The sequence below is a fragment of the Scyliorhinus torazame genome, chromosome 11, assembly GCF_047496885.1.
Source record: "Scyliorhinus torazame isolate Kashiwa2021f chromosome 11, sScyTor2.1, whole genome shotgun sequence".
NCBI classification, from domain to species: Eukaryota; Metazoa; Chordata; class Chondrichthyes; order Carcharhiniformes; family Scyliorhinidae; genus Scyliorhinus; species Scyliorhinus torazame.
Genome location: NC_092717.1, coordinates 182,255,929 through 182,279,200, shown reverse-complemented (window position 1 = coordinate 182,279,200; position 23,272 = coordinate 182,255,929). Strand labels below are relative to the sequence as shown.

The 23,272-nt window shown below is 52.5% G+C and overlaps 1 protein-coding gene across 3 annotated transcripts in view; it reads left to right on the top strand.

Moving 5' to 3' along the window:
- The window catches only part of LOC140385694 (uncharacterized), a 135,275-nt gene that overhangs the window by 66,987 nt on the left and 45,016 nt on the right, over positions 1-23,272 (top strand). For all 3 annotated transcript variants that reach the window (XM_072468112.1, XM_072468114.1, XM_072468115.1), the window contains exon 3: positions 14,513-14,701. In XM_072468112.1, coding sequence (XP_072324213.1) covers positions 14,513-14,701 — 189 coding nt within the window. The remainder of the gene's footprint in view (positions 1-14,512; positions 14,702-23,272) is intronic.

Here is a 23,272-nt window from a genome sequence, read left to right as displayed (position 1 = left end):
ACCGACCCCTCCCCCACTACCCACTTCCTGACCATCGATATGTTGACCGCTCAGTAAAAATTAATAAAACTTGGGAGAGCCAAGCCCCCCTCCCCGCGGCCCCGTTCCAGGAGTGTCTTCTTCACCCTCGGGGTTTTACCAGCCCACACAAAACCCAAGATCGCCGCATTCATTTTCCTAAAAAGGTCCTTCGGGCCCAAAATTGGGAGACATTGAAAAAAAAAGAACAGTCTCGGGAGGACTGTCATCTTCACCATCTGCACCCTCCCCGCCAGTGTCAGCGGGAGCGTGTCCCACCTGCGGAAATCCCTTTTCATCTGATCGACCGCTTTACCCAGATTTAACTTGTGGAGCTGTCCCCACTCCTTAGCCAGCTGGATCCCAGATACCTGAAGCTCCTCCCCACCACCTTAAAAGGTAACTCCCCCTTTCCTGCCCCCGTGCCTGAATCGCAAACAGCTCACCCTTTCCCATGTTTAACTTGTAGCCTGAGAACCGCCCAAATTCTTCCAGTATCTTCATAATTCCAGCCATCCCCCCAACGGGTCTATGATATAAAGCAGTAAATCATCCGTGAAGAGCGATACCCTGTGCTCCACCCCCCCCCCCCCCTCTCACTATCCCCCGCCAAACATTCGATGACCTAAGGGCCATTGCCAGGGGCTCTATGGCCAGGGCAAACAGTAGTGGGGAGAGCGGGCATCCCTGTCTTGTCCCCCTACAGAGACTAAAATCTTCTAACCGGACCTGGTTGGTTCTTACATTTGCTACCGGAGCCTGATATAGCAACCGGACCCAATCCACAAATCCTTGCCCAAACCCGAACCTGCCTAAAATCTCCCATAGGTACTTCCACTCCACCCTGTCAAAGGCCTTTTCTGCATCCATAGCAGCCTCAACCTCAACCTCGTGCCCCTCCACTGGCATCATTATAACATTCAGGAGCCGTCTAATGTTGGACGTCAGGTGCCTGCCCTTCACAAATCCCGTCTGGTCTTCCCCGATTACCTCTGGGACATAATCCTCTATATGTGTGGCCAGGATTTAGCGTCTACGTTCAAAAGGGAAATCGGCCTGTACGATCCACAGCTGCCTGGGTCTTTGTCCCGCTTCAGGATGAGAGACATCGATGCCTGTGATAACGTTGGGGGGGAGCAGTCGCAGCTCCTTAGACTCGTTAAAGGCCTTAACCAGGACCGGCCCCAGTAACCCAGAAAACTTTTTTATAAAACTCCACTGGCTATCCATCAGGTCCCAGGGCCTTACCCGATTGCATCGCCCCCAACCCGTCTATACCTCCCCGAGCCCAATTGGGCCCCCCAGGCATTCCACCAGCTCCTCATCTACCTTCGGGAACTCTAGCCTCTCCAAAAATGTCTTCATGCCCTCCTCCACGGCTGGGGGTTTCGATTCATAGAGTCGACAATAGAATTCGCAAAACACTTTATCATTTATCGCCCCTGGGTCCACCACTACCTTCCCCCTCATATCCTATACTTTCCGAATTTCTCTCACCGCCTCCTGCTTCCTCAGTTGATGTGCTAACATCCTACTAGCTTTCTCCCCATATTCTTATATTGCCCCTTTCACCCTCCTCAACTGCCCTTCTGCTTTACCTGTGGACAGGAGCCCAAATTCCATTTGAAGTCTGACACTCCTTCAAGAGCTCCTCATCCAGAGACTCCGCATATCTCCTGTCTACCTGTAAGATTTCCCCTGCCAGCCTGTCCAACTCCATCCATTCAGCCTTCTCCCTGTGGGCCCGAATTGAGATGAATTCCCCTCTGACATCCGCCTTCAGTGCTTCCCAAACCACCCCTGCCGCGGTCTCACCCATGTCATTGTTCTTTATGTATCCCGAATGGCCTCCCTCACAGCTCACAAACCTCATCCTCCGCTAGCAGCCTTACATCTAACTTCCACTGTGGACGCTGGGTCTTTCCTGTGCTCACCCGTAGGTCTATCCAGTGTGGAGCGTGGTCCGACACCATGATTGCTGAATACTCAGTGTCCTCCATCCCCGCTAGCAGCATTTTGTCAAGTACGAAAAAGTCTATCCTGGAATATACCTTGTGCACATGGGAGTAGAATGAATACTTCTTGCTCCCCCAAATCTCCAGGGATCCAGCCCCCCATGCGCTCCATAAACCCCCGCAGTTCTTTTGTCATTGCTGATACTTTTCCCGACCTGGAACAGACCGGTCTAGCCTCGGGTCCAGAACCGTATTAAAATCCCTCCCATGATCAGCCGGTGCGAGTCGAGGTCTGGAATCTTCCCCAGCACCCTCCTGACAAATGCAACATTATCCCAGTTTGGGGCGTATATATTGACCAACACCACTGCCATTCCTTCCAGCTTCCCGCGAACCGTAATAACTGTACCCCCCGAGTCTGCCTCTATCTTCCCCACCTCAAATGCCACCTTTTTATTAACCAGGATTGCCACCCCCCTTGTTTTAAAATCCAATCCCGAATGGAATACCTGACCAACCCATCCCTTCTTCAGTCTAACTTAGTCTCCCAGTTTCAAGTGCGTCTCTTGCAACATGGCCCGTCCGCCTTCAGCTGTCTCAAGTGTGCGAACACATGGGCTCTTTTGACTGGCCCTTTCAGTCGATGAGCATTCCACGTAACCAGCCTGATCGGGGGGACACTACCCCCCTCCCCTGTCGATTAGCCATGACCTTTCCTCGGTCAGCCCTTGGCCCATGGCCCGCACCTCACCTGGTCCGCCCCTCGGCAGCTACTGTCATCTACTCTCCCCCTCCAACCTCCTAAACGTCCCTCCTCGTCAGCAGCCCCTCCCCACCCACACCCCCACTATGTTAATCTTCAGCTCACCCCCCACTTTGCTTCCGTGAACTAGCCCTCCCATATAGCCTGGCAGCTCCCGCCCCCGGCGCCTAGCATCCTACCACCTGCTGGTTCCCCTCCCCCACTCTTAATAAAAGTTCCCAAAACAATGGCACAAAGCACAAAAAACAAACAAGCAATCCCTCCCAAGGTCCAAGCACAGAGTCCCACCCCTCCTCCCTTCACAAAGTCTTATCTATTCTCACACCCTCAAGCAGGACCAAAATAAGAAAGACCAGACAAAGAAAAAGAAGTTATACATGTAAAAACTCAAACAGCTTTTCAAACATCGCAACTTAAAGTACAGAGTCAAAAGACTAAGGTTTTTTAAAAGGGCAACACATAACTTCTAACTCAGTGTTCCACAGTCAAGGTTTAAGATCCTTGTTTTTCTACCAGGTTATTGTCCTTCATGAAATCCGCCACGTCCTCCGGCGAGCTAAAGTACAGTTCCCGACCCTCATAGGTCGTCCAAAGATGGGCGGGGTAAAGCAGACCAAACTTTATTTGCTTCTTGTATAGGGCCGCCTTGATTTTACTAAAACTCGCCCTCCTCTTTGCGAGTTCTGCTCTCAAGTCCTGGTACACCCGGATCTCAGCATCTTCCCACATGCACCGTTTCGTCTGCCTGGCCCACCTCATGATGCGTTCCTTATCTAGGAACCGATGCAACCGTACCACCATCGCCCTGGGGGGCTCACGCCCCTGGGGCTTACGCATAAGTGCCCTATGGGGCCGGTCCACCTTAAACGGCTTGGGGAACGAACCTTCCCCTATCAGCTTGTCTAGCATCTTTCCCACATACGCACCGGCATCCGATCCTTCCTTCCCCTCTAGCAGACCGACGATCTGGATATTCTGTCTCCGAGAAAGGTTCTCCACGTCCTCTATCTTCTCCAGCAGCCGTTTCTGTTGGTCCTGTAGCATCCCGATCTCCATTGCCATCGCAATGGGCTTTTCCTCTCATTCCACTGCCAGCTCCTCCAACTTCTGGATCGCCTGTCCCTGGGTCGTCAATCTCTCCTCCACATGGTCGACCACCGCTCTGATCAGGTCCACCGCCCGGGCCAGGTCCTCCGCACATTCCTTGTGATGTTGAGTGAATGTCTCGGTCAAGAAGTGCACCAACTGGTCCACCGACCATTGAGCTGGCGAGGTCGAACCCTGCTTCCCCGCCATTGCACCTTTAAATTCTGGTCCTCGCTTCCAGCCAACTTTTGATTTCTCCTTTTCCGATTTTTCCTCGGTCGCAGCTCCATAAACTAGGGGTCATCTCCTTCTCTTCTTGCTTTTACACCTTTATTTTGAAAAATTCCTGTGGAAATCCAGCTTAATAGCCACAAAAAGACCACCAAGAGCAGAAGCTGCCAAATATGCGACCTTTCACACCATGGCTGCCACCGGAAGTCCATATCATGGCCAATCTATCTAACCTGTACATCTTTGGATGCTGTGAGACATGGACGGGTACTTGCAAATGATGGTGTCCGCATTCTTTGATGTGACAGAATGGATTTTTTGATGGAGGAGTTGCAGCAGGGTACCTTGTGAACTGTACACACTGTGCACTGGTGGAGAGGGTTAATGTTTAAAGTGGTGGTAGAATAATAGAAACATAGGGCTTGATTTTCCTCTGATTTTCAGGACCCCGCCGTCAGGTCGAAATGAGGCCAGCTCAGTAATATTAATTGGCTGCCTCTGTAATTGTCGTCCAATTAAGGAGGGTGGTAGGCCCATGACATTGCAGGGCCAGACTAACAACTCTGGAAGATTGACATCTCCATCGGGACATCTGGATGGTGCATGTTTAGTCTCAAAATGGCTCAGCAGAGTAACAGTCGCCATCTGCATTTCAATCCCAATTGTTTCAGCCATGTCCATTTGTACTCTTTTGGAGTTTGAGCCAATGATCATCACCCATCTTTAACAATGCAAATTGCGGTAAGGCTCACCAAAATTGCTCCTCAGCTTTAACGTAAGCCTCTCTGCTTGCACGCAAAGCGTTCAAGTTAGCAGAAAAAGTAGAGCTAATAGGAGTCCCTCCTCGGGCAGGGGAGCATCTGATAGGACCAAAGGCAACTTCTAATTCCTTTTTTTTAAATTTAGAGTACCCAATTATTTTTTTTCCAATTAAGGGGTAATTTAGCGTGGCCAGTCCACCTACCCTGCACATGTTTGGGTTGTGGGAGTGAGACCCATGCAGACATGGGGAGAACTACACACGGATAGTGACCCGGGGCCAGGATAGAAGACGGGTCCTCGGCTCCGTGAGGCAATAGTGGCAACCTCTAACTCCTGCCATACAACAACTGGCATGGATTGTACCCCTCAACTGCATGAAAAGAGTTCTTTCAATTTATAATCTGATTGACCAATTAATATTTTATGAAACATGTCATCTATCACCGCATGGTGCCTCTCGCGCAGACCATTACTGTACGGGCTCTCAGCAGCAATGTGCATAACTATCATATTTGAATTTTCACTCGTCGGTGATTCTAATCCCTTTCCTACCCACTTCTCCATGACCTTATCGACAATGGTCCGTTGTTCTTACCATGTATTATAGTAGATATCTTTAATCTGGTCACCATATCTATACAGTGCCACAAAAAATACCCCAATCTTTGTCCCATATTGTTAATTCCACTGCTCCTGCATCATTAAATTCCCTGGCTGGTGCAACCCACAACCGGACTGGTAGTGTCATGCGAGGGTTTGTACACCTTTTACATCGAGCCATGACTTTCTAATAATAGAATTTACAGTGCAGAAGGAGGCCATTCGGCCCATCGAGTTTGCACCAGCCCTTAAAAGAGCACCCTACTCAAGCCCACGTCTCTACCCTATTCCCGTAACCCCCCCACTTAACAATTTTGGACACTAAGGGCAATTTTAGCATGGCCATCCACCTGACCCACACATCTTTGGACTGTGGGAGGAAACCGGTGCATCCGGAGGAAACCCACACAAACAAGTTTTTTTTTTCTAAAGTGGCTGTTTCTTCACTGTTTTTTCTGATGTTTGTTTACTGGGGAATGTGATGCTTGTAATACGTTTGTCCAAGTGGGGGGAGAGGGGAGAGAACAATAGGGAGACATGCTGCTTGGTGCCATGGGCGGGCTCTATCAAGTCAGTGTGGGTCAGCTGACTCACAGAAGCATAGTGGGGGTGAGCAGGTGTTAAGCTGGAGCGTGACTTGGGGGATTGGGATTCTAGTGCTGTTGCTAGGGGGGGAGTGAGGGGGGGGAGCTGCTTTGTTGACAGGGGAGGAACTGTTACTAGATGACAAATGGGAGGTCGGGAACGGCGAATGCCCGAGAGGGGGCTTGAGAAGGCAGATGGCGCAAGCTAGAGGCTGGCCAAAAAAGGGTGATGGCTAGTCGGAGGGGGGGGGGGGGGAGGGGGAAGCATTCTGACCAGGCTGAATACATGGAACGTCAGAGTGTTGAATGGGCTGGTCAAGAGGGTCCGCGTGTTTGCACATTTGAGGGGGCTGAAGGTGGACGTGGCAATGCTACAAGAGACACGCCTAAAGGTTATAGACCAGACGAGATTGAGTAAGGGGTGGATTTGGCCAAGTATTCCACTCGGGGCTGGACTCAAAGACCAGGGGGGTAGCGATCTTGATCAATATACGAGTGGCATTCGAGGCAGGGAGAATCATGTCAGACAAGGGGGGTAGGTACATAATGGTGAGTGGGAAGCTGGAGGGGGTGCAGGTGGTACTCGTGAACATATATGGTCCAAATTGTGGCAATGTGGAATTTATGAGGCGGGTGTTAGGTAAGATCTCAGACTTAGAGTCACATAACCTGATTATGGGAGGAGATTTTAACACAGTCATTGATCCGGAATTGGACCGGTCAAAATCCAGGACAGGGAGGAGGCCGGCAGCGGCAAAGGAATTGAAGTGGTTTATGGAACAGATGGGAGGAGTAGACCCATGGAGGTTTGCACGGCCAAGGGTGAAGGAGTTTTCTTTTTTCTCACATGTCCACAAGTTATACTCTTGCATCGATTTTTTTGTTCTGAGCAGGGCTCTAATACCAGGGGTGGTGGATGCGGAGTACTCGGCAATCGCAGTGTCGGATCATGCCCCACATTGGGTGGATCTACGGGTTAGTGTGGAGAGAGGGCAAAGCCCGCTGTGGAGACTGGATGTGAGGTTGCTAGCAGACAAAGCGATCTGTGGGTGGGTTAACAAGTCCGTCCAGAACTACCTGGAAACAAATGATACGAGTGAGGTCTCTGCAGCAACAGTTTGGGAAGCTTTGAAGGCAGTGGTCAGAGGGGAATTAATCTCGATACGGGCCCACAGAGAAAAGGAGGAACAGGCTGAGAGGGATATGTTAGTGGAGGAGATACTCCAGGTGGACAGGAGATACTCGGAGGCCCCGAACGCGGGGCTACTGAGGGAGCGGCGGAGGTTACAAGCAGAGTTTGGGCTGTTGACTACAGGGAAAGCGGTGGAACAGTTGAGGAAGGCAAGGGGGGCGATTTATGAGTACGGGGAAAAGGCAAGCAGACTGTTAGCGCACAAGCTCAGGAAAAGGGAGGCGGCCAGGGAGATAGGGAAAGTTAAGGTTAGAGGCGGGAATACTGTCCTGGATCCAGTGGTGAATGAGGTGTTTAAGGACTTTTGTTGTAAATTATATGAGTCGGATCCCCCGTCTGGGGTGGAGGGGATGAGGCAGTTTTTGGATCAGTTGAGGTTTCCGAGGGTAGATGAGGATTTGGTGGAAGGGCTGGGTTCCCCAATTGGGATTGAGGAAATAATTGAGGGGCTGGAGGGCATGTAGTCGGGCAAGGCCCCGGGGCTTAACGGCTATCCGGTGGAATTCTATAAGAAGTTTTCAGAGATATTGAGCCCACTGCTGGTGAGGAAGAGCAAGAGAGAAGGGAGTCCTCCCCCCAACAATATCGCAGGCCTCGATTTCATTGATCCTGAAACTGAAGGATCCAGAGCAATGCGGGTCATACAGGCCAATTTCTCTACTGAATGTGGACGCCAAACTGTTGGCTAAGATACTGGCCCCAAGAATAGAGGACTGTGTCCCGGGAGTGATAGGGGAAGACCAGACAGGATTTGTAAAGGGCAGGCAACTCAAGGCCAATGTTCGAAGGCTTTTAAATGTTACTATGATGCCCTCAGAAGGAGAGGAGGTGGAGGTAGTAGGAGCGATGGTTGCGGAGAAGGCTTTTCATTGGGTGGAGTGGAATTACCTGTGGGAGGCGCTGGGAAGGTTTGGGTTTGGTGAGGGCTTTATTGAGTGGATGCGGTTGCTCTAGCAGGCACCAGTAGCGAGTGTGCGTACGAACCGGCTGAGGTCAGAGTATTTTAAACTACACCGAGGGACGAGCCAAGGGTGTCCCCTCTCCCCGCTACTGTTTGCTCTGGCCATGGAGCCATTGGCCATGGCATTAAGAGCCTCTAGGAACTGGAAAGGGGGGGAGGGGGGGAGCACCGGGTCACGCTCTACGCAGATGACCTGCTCTTGTATATTTCAGACCCGTTGGAGGGGATGGGGGAAGTAATGCGAATCCTGGGGGAATTTGGCAATTTTTCAGGGTATAAATTGAACATGGGGAAAGCGAGATGTTCGCGATCCAGGCAAGAGACTGGGAGAGCTGCCACTTTGAATGGTAGGAAAGAGCTTTCGATATCTGGGAATCCAGGTGGCCCGGGAATGGGAGGTACTGCACAAGTTAAACCTATCCCGGCTGGTAGAACAAATGAAAGGGGACTTTAAGAGATGGGACATGCTCCCGCGGGGAGGGTACAGACCATGAAAATGACGGTTCTCCCCAGATTTATGTTTGTCTTTCAGTGCCTCCCCATCTTCATCCCAAAGGCCTTTTTCAAGCGGGTGAATAAGGTTATTTTGGGCTTTGTGTGGGCGAGTAAAACCCCACGAGTGAAGAAAGTGTTGCTGGAGTGCAGTCGGGGGAGGGGGGGTTTGCGCTGCCAAACTTCTGCAATTACAACTGGGCGGCTAATAAAGCCATGATTAGGAAGTGGGTAGTGGGGGAGGGGTCGGTGTGGGAGCGGATGGAGGCGGCATCATGTAAAGACACAAGTTTGGGAGCACTGATAATGGCATCTCTTCCGTTCTCGCCGGCCCGATACTCCACAAGTCCGGTGGTGGTGGCAGCTCTGAGAATCTGGGAGCAATGGAGGAGATATAAGAGAGTGGAGGGAGCATCGGTTTGGACCCCAATTTATAACAACCACAGGTTTGTACCGGGTAGGCTGGATGGTGGATTCCGGAGATGGCAAAGGGCAGGAATTAGGAGGATGGGGGATCTATTTATAGATGGGAGCTTTCCCAGCTTGAAAGCCTTGGAGGATAAATTTGAATTGCCAGCAGGGAACGGGTTTAGGTATTTGCAGGTGCGAGACTTCCTGAGAAAGCAGGTTCCAGCCTTCCCGCTGCTGCCCCATGGGGGATACAGGATGGAGCAGTCTCCAGTACCTGGGTGGGAGAGGGGAAGATATTGGATATTTACCAGCAGCTTTCGGAGGTGGAGGAAAGTCCAGTGGAGGAGCTTAAGGGCAAATGGGAGGACGAGCTAGGAGGTCAGATAGGGGCGGATGTGGGCGAATGCCCTAAGCAGGGTTAATACATCCTCATCATGTGCCAGGCTTAGCCTGATACAATTTAAGGTAGTCTACTGGGTACACGTGACAGTGGCCCAGATGAGCAAGTTTTTTGGGGTAGACGACAGGTGTGCGAGGTGCCCAGCAAATCATGTCCACATGTTTTGGGCATGCCCAAAGCTTAGAGGGTTTTGGCAGGGTTTTGCTGAGGCAATGTCCACGTTACTAAAAACACGGGTGGTGCCGAGTCCGGAGGTGGCGATCTTCGGAGTGTCGGAAGAGCCGGTAGTTCAGGGGCGAAAGAGGTCGACTTCTTGGCCTTTGCCTCCCTGGTAGCCCGGAGACGGATCTTGTTAAGGTGGAGGGATTCGAAGCCCCTGAGTGTAGAGACCTGGGTTAGTGACATGGCTGGGTTTCTCAGCCGCGAGAAGATATTGAGATTGGGTGGGAATGTTTATTATACCATGTTGATGTCATTGTTATTATTATAAAAACTTTCAAATACCTTAAAAAAATACTTTTTTAAAAAGATGATGCCGCAAACCAGACGGTCGTGTAGCATGTCACTTAACGTTGAGCCGAATTCGCAACGTTCTGCCATTTAGTGAAGTCTGACAACTAAAGCCGAAATTGTCTGCCCTGGGCCCTTGATGTCTAAATTAATGTTATATACTGCTGCAGTATAATGGAGGGTCTGGGGTTGATTTGCTCTTTCACAAGTGTCACTAGGTGGTCAAACGATTTTGTGTAAATTCCTAATGAGGCCCGCTATTCGTTAACAAAATGACTTTTTGCCTATCTTCCCTGTGACTTCATTGGCGGTAAATAAATACCGGAACCACTTGATTTTTGTCTTGAGTCTTCGGCCCCCCCTCCCCCACCCCGGTTGAACAGATTGAATTTCTCTGTTGTTTCTCACTCACTGTTTTTCTGTCCACCTCATCTTTTCCGCTCTTGGATATTTCCAATGTAACCCCTTCCCCCGCGAAATTCGATCTTTTCAATCCTTGTCCGATTTATTCTCGTCGCCAATGTAATAGCTAGAGATCTCATGGAGAAGGCTTCTTGTCGAGTGAAGATCTTTATTTGAAACAACAATGAGATCTAACTATATACAGGCACAGAGGTGTATCATACAAGCCTTTATTACTTGACTCCAGGGTCCACAGTGCCCGGGCCCCTGCTTCCAGGGTTCGGAACCTCTTCACCATTGGTTGGGGTTCATGCACTCCCACGCGATAGGCCCTGAGCAGGTCACGTGGCCCTTAAAGGGGCCAAGCTACAACAGTTTTAATACAACAAATGATCTGTCTGACTCGATGTTGAGAGGAAAGTATTATGTCAACTCTGATGGGTCAATGCACAATCCTGATGGGAGCTGTTGTTGACATAATGATCCATGGCTTGGCATGATCGACAATGACCTGATTTTAACAGTGTAGTGGGGTCAGTCCTTCACTCATTATTGATGTTGGTCCTGGAGGAATCAATTGCACTTAATGGAGTTGGTAAATGTTATAGATTCATGTGGTGACTGATGGCAGGTGTGGTCAGAGTGAGTAATGCTGAAACACCAACAGGTCTCACTGTCCATTCACTATATATGGGCCCAGATAGCAAATGTCACAGGACTGTTCGGCTGTGGGTGGTTTCACAATGTCTTGGCACCTGATGCCAACACAGGCACATTTTCAAACAGTGGGGTCTGCTCTGGGAGAGATGATAGACAGGACTCACCTTTTCCCTTTACCTATCCACTGACCAAAGACAGCATTTCATTTTTAAAAGAGTGTTTTAACTCCTGTGTGCTTTAATTGTCAGGAATAGGAAAGTGTTTTGGGGTAAATTTTAGATTTTTAGAAGAAAGATAAATGTTTATTGTTCAACATCCAAATATATGGAACGACGCCCACGCTGACACACACATACACAAACACCAGGAAAAGATTGCAATTAGGGGCGGCATGCGGCGCAGTGGTTAGCACTGGGACTGGGGCACTGAGGACCCTGATTCAAATCCCGGCCCTGGGTCACTGTCCATGTGGAGTTTGCACATTCTCCCCATGTCTGCGTGGGTTTCACCCCACAACCCAAAGATGTGCAGGTTAGGTGGATTGGCCATGCTAAATTGCACCTTAATTGAAAAAAAAAGTAATTGGTTACTCTAAATTTTAAGAAAAAAAAGATTGCAATTCGAAGAAGTCCTATTCTGTGGCCTCAAGCGCTCTTTGTTACAGAGGTTCCATCAGTAGTTGTGAACTTTAATAATAATAATCTTTATTGTCATAAGTAGGCTTACATTAACACTGCAATGAAGTTACTGTGAAAAACCCCTAGTCGCCGCACACCGGCGCCTGTTCGGGTACACGGAGGGAGAATTCAGAATGTCCAATTCACCTAACAAGCACGTCTTTCAGGACTTGTGGGAGGAAACCGACACAGACACTGAGAACGTGTAGACTCCACACAGACTGTGACCCAAGCTGGGAAACGAACTAGGACCCTGGAGCTGTGCAGCAACAGTGCTACCCACTGTGCCGCCCACATATGTTGTATTTTTAATTAGTTTGGAAAAATGCAGTCATTATCACAGAAAGGGTCATTTGCACTTCAAAGAATTTGCTAAGATCTGCCCAGAGCTCAGTGCTCTTCTAGTTCCCTGTGTTTTTGCAAAGAAAAGGGTCACCTGACCTCGCAACTCCATTTTATGTCCTTTTCGGGTTTATACTTCATTAATTAATTCTTATAGTTCATATGTTTGTATTGTGTGAGTGTGGCAGGTCACTCGATAGTAATCAGGCATAAGATACGTGGACAACTTTCCCTCTGCATTGGAGCCTAAGGATTGGGCGGCACGGTAGCGCAGTGGTTAGCACTGTTGCTTCATAGCGCAAGGGTCCCTGGTATGATTCCTGGCTTGGGTAACTGTCTGTGCAGTTTGCATGTTCTCCATGTGTCAACGTGGGTTTCCTGCGGGCGCTCTGGTTTCCTCCCACAAGTCCAGAAAGACGTGCTTGTGAGATGAATTGGACATTCTGAATTCTCACTCTATGTACCTGAACAGGCGCCGTAATGTGGCGACTAGGGGCTTTTCACAGTAACTTCATTGCAGTGTTAAGGTAAGCCTACTTGTGACAATAATAAAGATTATTATTATTATACCCCTGGATGTTCAGTTCCCATCTCTGGTCACCCTGCAGCCATGTCTCCGTAATCCAGATTATATCATGCCAGTTGACATCTATTTGCGAGATTAGTTCATCCACTTTATTGCGAATGCTCTGCACGTTAAGGCACAAAGCCTTTAGGCTTGTCATTTTAACATTACTTGTCCCGCGCCCTTTATTTTTCACTGTGGCACTGTTTGAATCTGGCCCTTGGTTTCTTTGCCTATCACTTTTCTTATTCCCCTTTCTGTCTTTCATTTTTGTCCTTGATTCCCCCTCCTTGCATAGGTTCCCATCCCCCTGCCTTTTTAGTTTCAACTTTCCGGGTCTGGTTCAAACTTTTACACTAAACAAGATGCAGGTGTTCCCAAGGCAGAGTAAGTATTTTTCACCTTTTATCCCTCTATGGCTCCTCTCTAATCTCTTGCCTTGTTGCAACCGGCTCGGCCTTCCACTACAGGCTGTGCCTGCTACTTTAGGTCGTCGAAAAACAAGTTGCAGAGCTCACCAAAAGGAACAAGTTCCTGGCAAGGGTCCTGCAAGTGCGTGTGCCCTTTGCCACATCAGCATGTTGCTGGGTGATATCTTTACATTTCTGAAACACCATATAAGTGTTTTAAACTTCTCTAAGATCATTTAATAGACTATGGTGGCTTCCTGGCCCTCCCCCTGGAACATGGGCACCTTGGCACTTCCCAGCTGGCACCTTGGCACTGCCACCCTGGCACTACCAAGCTGCCTGGGTGGCACTGCCAAGTTGGCAGGAGCACTTCCATGGTGGCAGTTTAAGGGTATCAGGTGGCCCTGCCAAGGGTGCGGGCCCAAGGGGGATCATGCCCATGAAAGAATGGTGGGAGGGGGGGTTGAAGGGGTGGGGGGGGGGGGGTGTAGGGCATAAAAGTAGGGGCCTCTGCGAGACTGGGGGGGGGTGACGGGGGGTCCTGTAAGGGAGCATGGGGGGCCTGAAGAGGGGGGACCGACAGGGACCCCATAAGCAGGGTGCCCTCACTTGGGAGGGGTATGGGGTACTGCCCATGTGTATGGGCGTCCCACAAGCTCACTTCGAGTTCAGGGCACCCTTTCAAAATGGCGGCCCAATCACGTGAGTTCAGCTCCCCAGTGCTGAAAAACTTTCTAAGCGTGGGCTAAACCGGTGACTAAGTGTCATTGTCTAGCGGTGGGGAACTCACCTAAAAATCCCACCACAAATGAACTTCAAAATGTTTCCATTAAATTCCACCCTATAATTATTGTCTGGCCTAATAAATCATTATAATTAAACTGTATTTATTAGTTCTCGTACAGTAGGGACTGGAGATGAGGCACAGTAAGGGTTGGAATCCTCCCAAGAGTCTGGGGCAACATTTCCTCCCTCAGCCCACTTTCCGCATTTTTACCTTTTATTTCCACCTGGAAGGCAATAAGGAGACACTAGCTGCACAGCTGTCAACAATTGAATATTGTTAATCAAGAGCTATATTCCAGAGTTTACCTTTACCCAAAACTGGCTCTGAATAGTCCTCATCAACAAGCAAGGTTACATTTATTGTATTCTCCCTTTTATTTTTATATTTTTCTGCACCTCTTCTCAGAATTTAAATTTCCAAACTTTGGCTTTGGAACCGTTTTCAGTTCCTGGAGACTAAATGTAGAAGAAGAGGGCCACACAGCATGTTGTCTGAGCATTCATTGTTCAATGTCCGCTGTGGGAACAATGTGGCCGAAAGCGGAAGTAAAGGGCTTTCATCACCACCATGAATCTTGGAGAGGCCTACTTTCATAATGTGCAAGAGCCTCATCTCACCAACCTTGCAAGTGTTGCCCAGTCTGTAAGGGGCAGAAAACCAGAAGCCAAATCTAATATTTACATTGCGACTTGTTCCTCCTACAGATGTAACGCTCAGGACTACATCTGGCACAAAGGGATGCGTTGCGAGTTTATCATCACGGAGTTCCAGGTGATGTGCATAGCAGTTGGCTCCTCGGCAGTGGTGATCCTGCTCCTCTTCATGCTCACTGTCTTCTTCGCAAAGAAGATGTACTCTTTAAAAACGGAAAACAAAAAGCTTCGGAAAAGGAGGTGAGTATAGTGACACCATCCTTCTGGAACAAAGGTAATCGTAAGTACATGAAAAAGTGTTTCAATAACTTCCATTAAAACAACATCAGTATCAGAACCGATCACTCTTGTCACTCTTCTCCCCTTCATTTTCTCTTACTCTCTTCTGTGATGTTCTCTTTCTCCTAAAAACTCTTTCTCCTCCCTTTCTGTATCTCGCCTATAGTTGCGTAACTTTGTGTCCTTGGTTCTTTTTCATGTCTTGCGTTTTCCCTTCCTTTCCTCCTTCTGCTATTTGTCTGTCAAGCTGGGAGCTAGGCAGCAGCACTGAGACTGACTTCAGGCTGTCAGAGGCAACAACATCAAACACTTGCCATCCCCAAAGCCATTGGTGAATGACTCTAACCCCCGCTGTAAACGGCTCACTTGAGTCTCAGAGATCATCATCTGCAATGACTGGAATGTCACAGAGTAACTGCACCATCTTCAACAAAAGCTGGGAAATTTTGTGTTTGGAAGCTTTTGTTGCTTTCATAATGACTACCTCCCTAAAGGGCCTGGCTGCCACCTTAAACCCATCAGTGAGAGGGAAGCTTCCAATCACATTTGATAAGGAGGCAATGATCGAAGTAAAACTTGTTCTCTCACTGTTATTGAGTTCTACTGCAGTCAGCCTATATCCTTCTGGTGTCTCTATTTTGATTGATGAATTTTAAAAATAGCGGGCTGAATTCTCTGCTTGGCAACGAGAATCGCGATTGGGCAGAGAATCGCTTGAAATGAAATGAAATGAAAATCACTTATTGTCACAAGTAGGCTTCAAATGAAGTTACTGTGAAAAGCCTCTAGTCGCCACATTCCGCCGCCTGTTCGGGGCGGCTGGTAAGGGAATTGAACCGTGCTGCTGGCCTGCCATAAAAGCCAGTGATTTAGCCCTTCCTGCTAAACTAGCCCCAGGAAAATATGGAAATGGAAAATATGCTTTTTGCACCTGGCGCCGATTCTGACGCCATGCTCCAGTCCGTCGCTGATGGAGATTCAGACGCCATGCTCTAGTCCCTCGCTGATGGCCATTCAGACGCCATGCTCCAGTCCGTCGCTGATGGAGATTCAGACGCCATGCTCTAGTCCCTCGCTGATGGAGATTCAGACGCCATGCTCCAGTCCCTCGCTGATGGAGATTCAGACGCCATGCTCTAGTCCCTCGCTGATGGCGATTCAGACGCCATGCTCCAGTCCGTCGCTGATGGAGATTCAGACGCCATGCTCTAGTCCCTCGCTGATGGAGATTCAGACGCCATGCTCCAGTCCGTCGCTGATGGAGATTCAGACGCCATGCTCTAGTCCCTCGCTGATGGCGATTCAGACGCCATGCTCCAGTCCCTCGCTGATGGCGATTCAGACGCCATGCTCCAGTCCCTCGCTGATGACCATTCAGACGCCATGCTCCAGTCCCTCGCTGATGGCCATTCAGACGCCATGCTCCAGTCCGTCGCTGATGGAGATTCAGACGCCATGCTCCAGTCCCTCGCTGATGGCGATTCAGACGCCATGCTCCAGTCCCTCGCTGATGGCAATCCAGACGCCATGCTCCAGTCCGTCGCTGATGGAGATTCAGATGCCATGCTCCAGTCCCTCGCTGATGGAGATTCAGGAGCCATGCTCCAGTCCCTCGCTGATGGCGATTCAGACGCCATGCTCCAGTCCCTCGCTGATGGCCATTCAGACGCCATGCTCCAGTCCGTCGCTGATGGAGATTCAGACGCCATGCTCAAGTCCCTCGCTGATGGCCATTCAGACGCCATGCTCCAGTCCCTCGCTGATGGAGATTCAGACGCCATGCTCAAGTCCCTCGCTGATGGCCATTCAGACGCCATGCTCCAGTCCCTCGCTGATGGCAATCCAGACGCCATGCCCCAGTCCCTCGCTGATGGAGATTCAGACGCCATGCTCCAGTCCCTCGCTGATGGCGATTCAGACGCCATGCTCCAGTCCCTCGCTGATGGCCATTCAGACGCCATGATCCAGTCCGTCGCTGATGGAGATTCAGACGCCATGCTCCAGTCCCTCGCTGATGGCGATTCAGACGCCATGCTCCAGTCCCTCGCTGATGGCCATTCAGACGCCATGCTCCAGTCCGTCGCTGATGGAGATTCAGACGCCATGCTCCAGTCCCTCGCTGATGGCGATTCAGACGCCATGCTCCAGTCCCTCGCTGATGGCCATTCAGACGCCATGCTCCAGTCCGTTGCTGATGGAGATTCAGACGCCATGCTCCAGTCCCTCGCTGATGGAGATTCAGACGCCATGCTCCAGTCCCTCGCTGATGGCAATTCAGACGCCATGCTCCAGTCCGTCGCTGATGGAGATTCAGATGCCATGCTCCAGTCCCTCGCTGATGGAGATTCAGGAGCCATGCTCCAGTCCCTCGCTGATGGCGATTCAGACGCCATGCTCCAGTCCCTCGCTGATGGCCATTCAGACGCCATGCTCCAGTCCGTCGCTGATGGAGATTCAGACGCCATGCTCCAGTCCCTCGCTGATGGAGATTCAGACGCCATGCTCCAGTCCGTCGCTGATGGAGATTCAGACGCCATGCTCCAGTCCCTCGCTGATGGCGATTCAGACGCCATGCTCCAGTCCCTCGCTTATGGCCATTCAGACGCCATGCTCCAGTCCGTCGCTGATGGAGATTCAGACGCCATGCTCCAGTCCGTCGCTGATGGAGATTCAGGAGCCATGCTCCAGTCCCTCGCTGATGGCGATTCAGACGCCATGCTCCAGTCCCTCGCTGATGGCCATTCAGACGCCATGCTCCAGTCCGTCGCTGATGGAGATTCAGACGCCATGCTCCAGTCCCTCGCTGATGGAGATTCAGACGCCATGCTCCAGTCCGTCGCTGATGGAGATTCAGACGCCATGCTCCAGTCCCTCGCTGATGGCGATTCAGACGCCATGATCCAGTCCGTCGCTGATGGAGATTCAGACGCCATGCTCCAGTCCCTCGCTGATGGCGATTCAGACGCCATGCTCCAGTCCCTCGCTGATGGCCATTCAGACGCCATGCTCCAGTCCCTCGCTGATGGCCATTCAGACGCCATGATCCAGTCCGTCGCTGATGGAGATTCAGACGCCATGCTCCAGTCCCTTGCTGATGGCGATTCAGACGCCATGCTCCAGTCCCTCGCTGATGGCCATTCAGACGCCATGATCCAGTCCGTCGCTGATGGAGATTCAGACGCCATGCTCCAGTCCCTCGCTGATGGCGATTCAGACGCCATGCTCCAGTCCCTCGCTGATGGCCATTCAGACGCCATGCTCCAGTCCGTCGCTGATGGAGATTCAGACGCCATGCTCCAGTCCCTCGCTGATGGCGATTCAGACGCCATGCTCCAGTCCCTCGCTGATGGCCATTCAGACGCCATGCTCCAGTCCGTCGCTGATGGAGATTCAGACGCCATGCTCCAGTCCCTCGCTGATGGCGATTCAGACGCCATGCTCCAGTCCCTCGCTGATGGCCATTCAGACGCCATGCTCCAGTCCGTTGCTGATGGAGATTCAGACGCCATGCTCCAGTCCCTCGCTGATGGCAATTCAGACGCCATGCTCCAGTCCGTCGCTGATGGAGATTCAGATGCCATGCTCCAGTCCCTCGCTGATGGAGATTCAGGAGCCATGCTCCAGTCCCTCGCTGATGGCGATTCAGACGCCATGCTCCAGTCCCTCGCTGATGGCCATTCAGACGCCATGCTCCAGTCCGTCGCTGATGGAGATTCAGACGCCATGCTCCAGTCCCTCGCTGATGGCGATTCAGACGCCATGCTCCAGTCCCTCGCTGATGGCCATTCAGACGCCATGCTCCAGTCCGTTGCTGATGGAGATTCAGACGCCATGCTCCAGTCCCTCGCTGATGGCAATTCAGACGCCATGCTCCAGTCCGTCGCTGATGGAGATTCAGATGCCATGCTCCAGTCCCTCGCTGATGGAGATTCAGGAGCCATGCTCCAGTCCCTCGCTGATGGCGATTCAGACGCCATGCTCCAGTCCCTCGCTGATGGCCATTCAGACGCCATGCTCCAGTCCGTCGCTGATGGAGATTCAGACGCCATGCTCCAGTCCCTCGCTGATGGAGATTCAGACGCCATGCTCCAGTCCGTCGCTGATGGAGATTCAGACGCCATGCTCCAGTCCCTCGCTGATGGCGATTCAGACGCCATGCTCCAGTCCCTCGCTGATGGAGATTCAGACGCCATGCTCCAGTCCCTCGCTGATGGCGATTCAGACGCCATGCTCCAGTCCCTCGCTGATGGCCATTCAGACGCCATGATCCAGTCCGTCGCTGATGGAGATTCAGACGCCATGCTCCAGTCCCTCGCTGATGGCGATTCAGACGCCATGCTCCAGTCCCTCGCTGATGGCCATTCAGACGCCATGCTCCAGTCCGTCGCTGATGGAGATTCAGACGCCATGCTCCAGTCCCTCGCTGATGGCGATTCAGACGCCATGCTCCAGTCCCTCGCTGATGGCCATTCAGACGCCATGCTCCAGTCCCTTGCTGATGGAGATTCTGACGCCATGCTCCAGTCCCTCGCTGATGGAGATTCAGACGCCATGCTCCAGTCCCTCGCTGATGGCCATTCAGACGCCATGCTCCAGTCCCTCGCTGATGGCCATTCAGACGCCATGCTCCAGTCCCTCGCTGATGGAGATTCAGACGCCATGCTCCAGTCCCTCGCTGATGGAGATTCTGACGCCATGCTCCAGTCCCTCGCTGATGGCAATTCAGACGCCATGCTCCAGTCCCTCGCTGATGGAGATTCTGACGCCATGCTCCAGTCCCTCGCTGATGGCAATTCAGATGCCATGCTCCAGTCCCTCGCTGATGGCCATTCAGACGCCATGCTCCAGTCCCTCGCTGATGGAGATTCAGACGCCATGCTCCAGTCCCTCGCTGATGGAGATTCTGACGCCATGCTCCAGTCCCTCGCTGATGGCCATTCAGACGCCATGCTCCAGTCCCTCGCTGATGGAGATTCAGACGCCATGCTCCAGTCCCTCGCTGATGGAGATTCAGACGCCATGCTCCGGTCCCTCGCTGATGGCCATTCAGATCCCAAGCTCCAGTCCCTCGCTGATGGAGATCCTGACGCCATGCTCTAGTCCCTCGCTGATGGCGATTCTGACGCCAAGCTCCAGTCCCTCGCTGATGGAGATTCTGACGCCATGCTCCAGTCCCTCGCTGATGGAGATTCAGACGCCATGCTCCGGTCCCTCGCTGATGGCCATTCAGATCCCAAGCTCCAGTCCCTCGCTGATGGAGATTCTGACGCCATACTCCAGTCCCTCGCTGATGGCCATTCAGACGCCATGCTCTAGTCCCTCGCTGATGGAGATTCTGACGCCATGCTCCAGTCCCCCGCTGATGGCAATCCAGACGCCATGATCCAGTCCGTCGCTGATGGAGATTCTGACGCCATGCTCCGGTCCCCTGCTGATGGCCATACAGATCCCAAGCTCCAGTCCGTCGCTGATGGAGATTCTGACGCCATGCTCCAGTCCCTCGCTGATGGCGACTCAGACGCCATGCTCTAGTCCCTCGCTGATGGCCATTCAGATCCCAAGCTCCAGTCCCTCGCTGATTGCCATTCAGACGCCATGCTCTAGTCCCTCGCTGATGGAGATTCTGACGCCATGCTCCAGTCCCTCGCTGATTGCCATTCAGACACCATGCTCTAGTCCCTCGCTGATGGAGATTCTGACGCCATGCTCCAGTCCCTCGCTGATGGCGACTCAGACGCCATGCTCTAGTCGCTCGCTGATGGCCATTCAGATCCCAAGCTCCAGTCCCTCGCTGATTGCCATTCAGACGCCATGCTCCGGTCCCTCGCTGATGGCGACTCAGACGCCATACTCCAGTCCCTCGCTGATGGCCATTCAGACGCCATGCTCCAGTCCCTCGCTGATGGAGATTCAGACGCCATGCTCCAGTCCCTCGCTGATGGAGATTCAGACGCCATGCTCCAGTCCCTCGCTGATGGAGATTCAGACGCCATGCTCCAGTCCCTCGCTGATGGCCATTCAGCCGCCATGCTCCAGTCCCTCGCTGACGGAGATTCAGACGCCATGCTCCAGTCCCTCGCTGATGGAGATTCAGCCGCCATGCTCCAGTCCCTCGCTGATGGAGATTCAGACGCCATGCTCCAGTCCCTCGCTGATGGAGATTCAGACGCCATGCTCCAGTCCCTCGCTGATGGAGATTCAGACGCCATGTCCGGTCCCTCGCTGATGGAGATTCAGACGCCATGCTCCGGTCCCTCGCTGATGGCCATTCAGACGCCGTGCCCCAGTCCCTCGCTGATGGCCATTCAGACGCCATGCTCCAGTCCCTCGCTGATGGCCATTCAGACGCCAAGCCTCAGTCCCTCGCTGATGGAGTTTCTGACGTCATGCTCCAGTCCCTCGATGATGGAGATTCAGACGCCATGCTCCAGTCCCTCGCTGTTGGCCATTCAGACGCCATGCTCCAGTCCCTCGCTGATGGAGATTCAGACGCCATGCTCCGGTCCCTCGCTGATGGAGATTCAGACGCCATGCTCCAGTCCCTCGCTGATGGAGATTCAGACGCCATGCTCCAGTCCCTCGCTGATGGAGATTCAGACGCCATGCTCCAGTCCCTCGCTGATGGCCATTCAGACGCCATGCTCCGGTCCCTCGCTGATGGAGATTCAGACGCCATGCTCCGGTCCCTCGCTGATGGCCATTCAGACGCCATGCTCCAGTCCCTCGCTGATGGAGATTCAGACGCCATGCTCCGGTCCCTCGCTGATGGAGATTCTGACGCCATGCTCCGGTCCCTCGCTGATGGCCATTCAGACGCCATGCTCCAGTCCCTCGCTGATGGCCATTCAGACGCCATGCTCCAGTCCCTCGCTGATGGAGATTCAGACGCCATGCTCCGGTCCCTCGCTGATGGCCATTCAGACGCCATGCTCCGGTCCCTCGCTGATGGAGATTCAGACGCCATGCTCCGGTCCCTCGCTGATGGCCATTCAGACACCATGCTCCTGTCCCTCGCTGATGGAGATTCAGACGCCATGCTCCGGTCCCTCGCTGATGGAGATTCGGACGCCATGCTCCAGTCCCTCGCTGATGGCCATTCAGACGCCATGCTCCGGTCCCTCGCTGATGGAGATTCAGACGCCATGCTCCGGTCCCTCGCTGATGGCCATTCAGACGCCATGCTCCAGTCCCTCGCTGATGGAGATTCAGACGCCATGCTCCAGTCCCTCGCTGATGGAGATTCAGACGCCATGCTCCAGTCCGTCGCTGATGGAGATTCAGACGCCATGCTCCAGTCCCTCGCTGATGGAGATTCAGACGCCATGCTCCAGTCCGTCGCTGATGGAGATTCTGACGCCATGCTCCGGTCCCTCGCTGATGACCATTCAGACGCCATGCTCCAGTCCCTCGCTGATGGCCATTCAGACGCCATGCTCCAGTCCCTCGCTGATGGAGATTCAGACGCCATGCTCCGGTCCCTCGCTGATGGAGATTCTGACGCCATGCTCCAGTCCCTCGCTGATGGAGATTCTGACGCCATGCTCCAGTCCCTCGCTGATGGCCATTCAGATGCCATGCTCCGGTCCCTCGCTGATGGCCATTCAGACGCCATGCTCCAGTCCGTCGCTGATGGAGATTCTGACGCCATGCTCCGGTCCCTCGCTGATGGCCATTCAGACGCCATGCTCCAGTCCCTCGCTGATGGCCATTCAGACGCCATGCTCCAGTCCCTCGCTGATGGACATTCAGGAGCCATGCTCCAGTCCCTCGCTGATGGCCATTCAGACGCCATGCTCCGGTCCCTCGCTGATGGAGATTCAGACGCCATGCTCCGGTCCCTCGCTGATGGCCATTCAGACGCCATGCTCCAGTCCCTCGCTGATGGCCATTCAGACGCCATGCCCCAGTCCCTCGCTGATGGAGATTCAGACGCCATGCTCCAGTCCCTCGCTGATGGCCATTCAGACGCCATGCTCCAGTCCGTCGCTGATGGAGATTCAGACGCCATGCCCCAGTCCCTCGCTGATGGCAATCCAGACGCCATGCTCCAGTCCGTCGCTGATGGAGATTCAGACGCCATGCCCCAGTCCCTCGCTGATGGTCATTCAGACGCCATGCTCCGGTCCCTCGCTGATGGAGATTCAGACGCCATGCTCCGGTCCCTCGCTGATGGCCATTCAGACGCCATGCTCCAGTCCGTCGCTGATGGAGATTCAGACGCCATGCTCCGGTCCCTCGCTGATGGTCATTCAGACGCCATGCTCCGGTCCCTCGCTGATGGAGATTCAGACGCCATGCCCCAGTCCCTCGCTGATGGTCATTCAGACGCCATGCTCCGGTCCCTCGCTGATGGAGATTCAGACGCCATGCTCCGGTCCCTCGCTGATGGCCATTCAGACGCCATGCTCCAGTCCGTCGCTGATGGAGATTCAGACGCCATGCTCCAGTCCCTCGCTGATGGCCATTCAGACGCGATGCTCCAGTCCGTCGCTGATGGCGATTCAGATGCCATGCTCCAGTCCCTCGCTGATG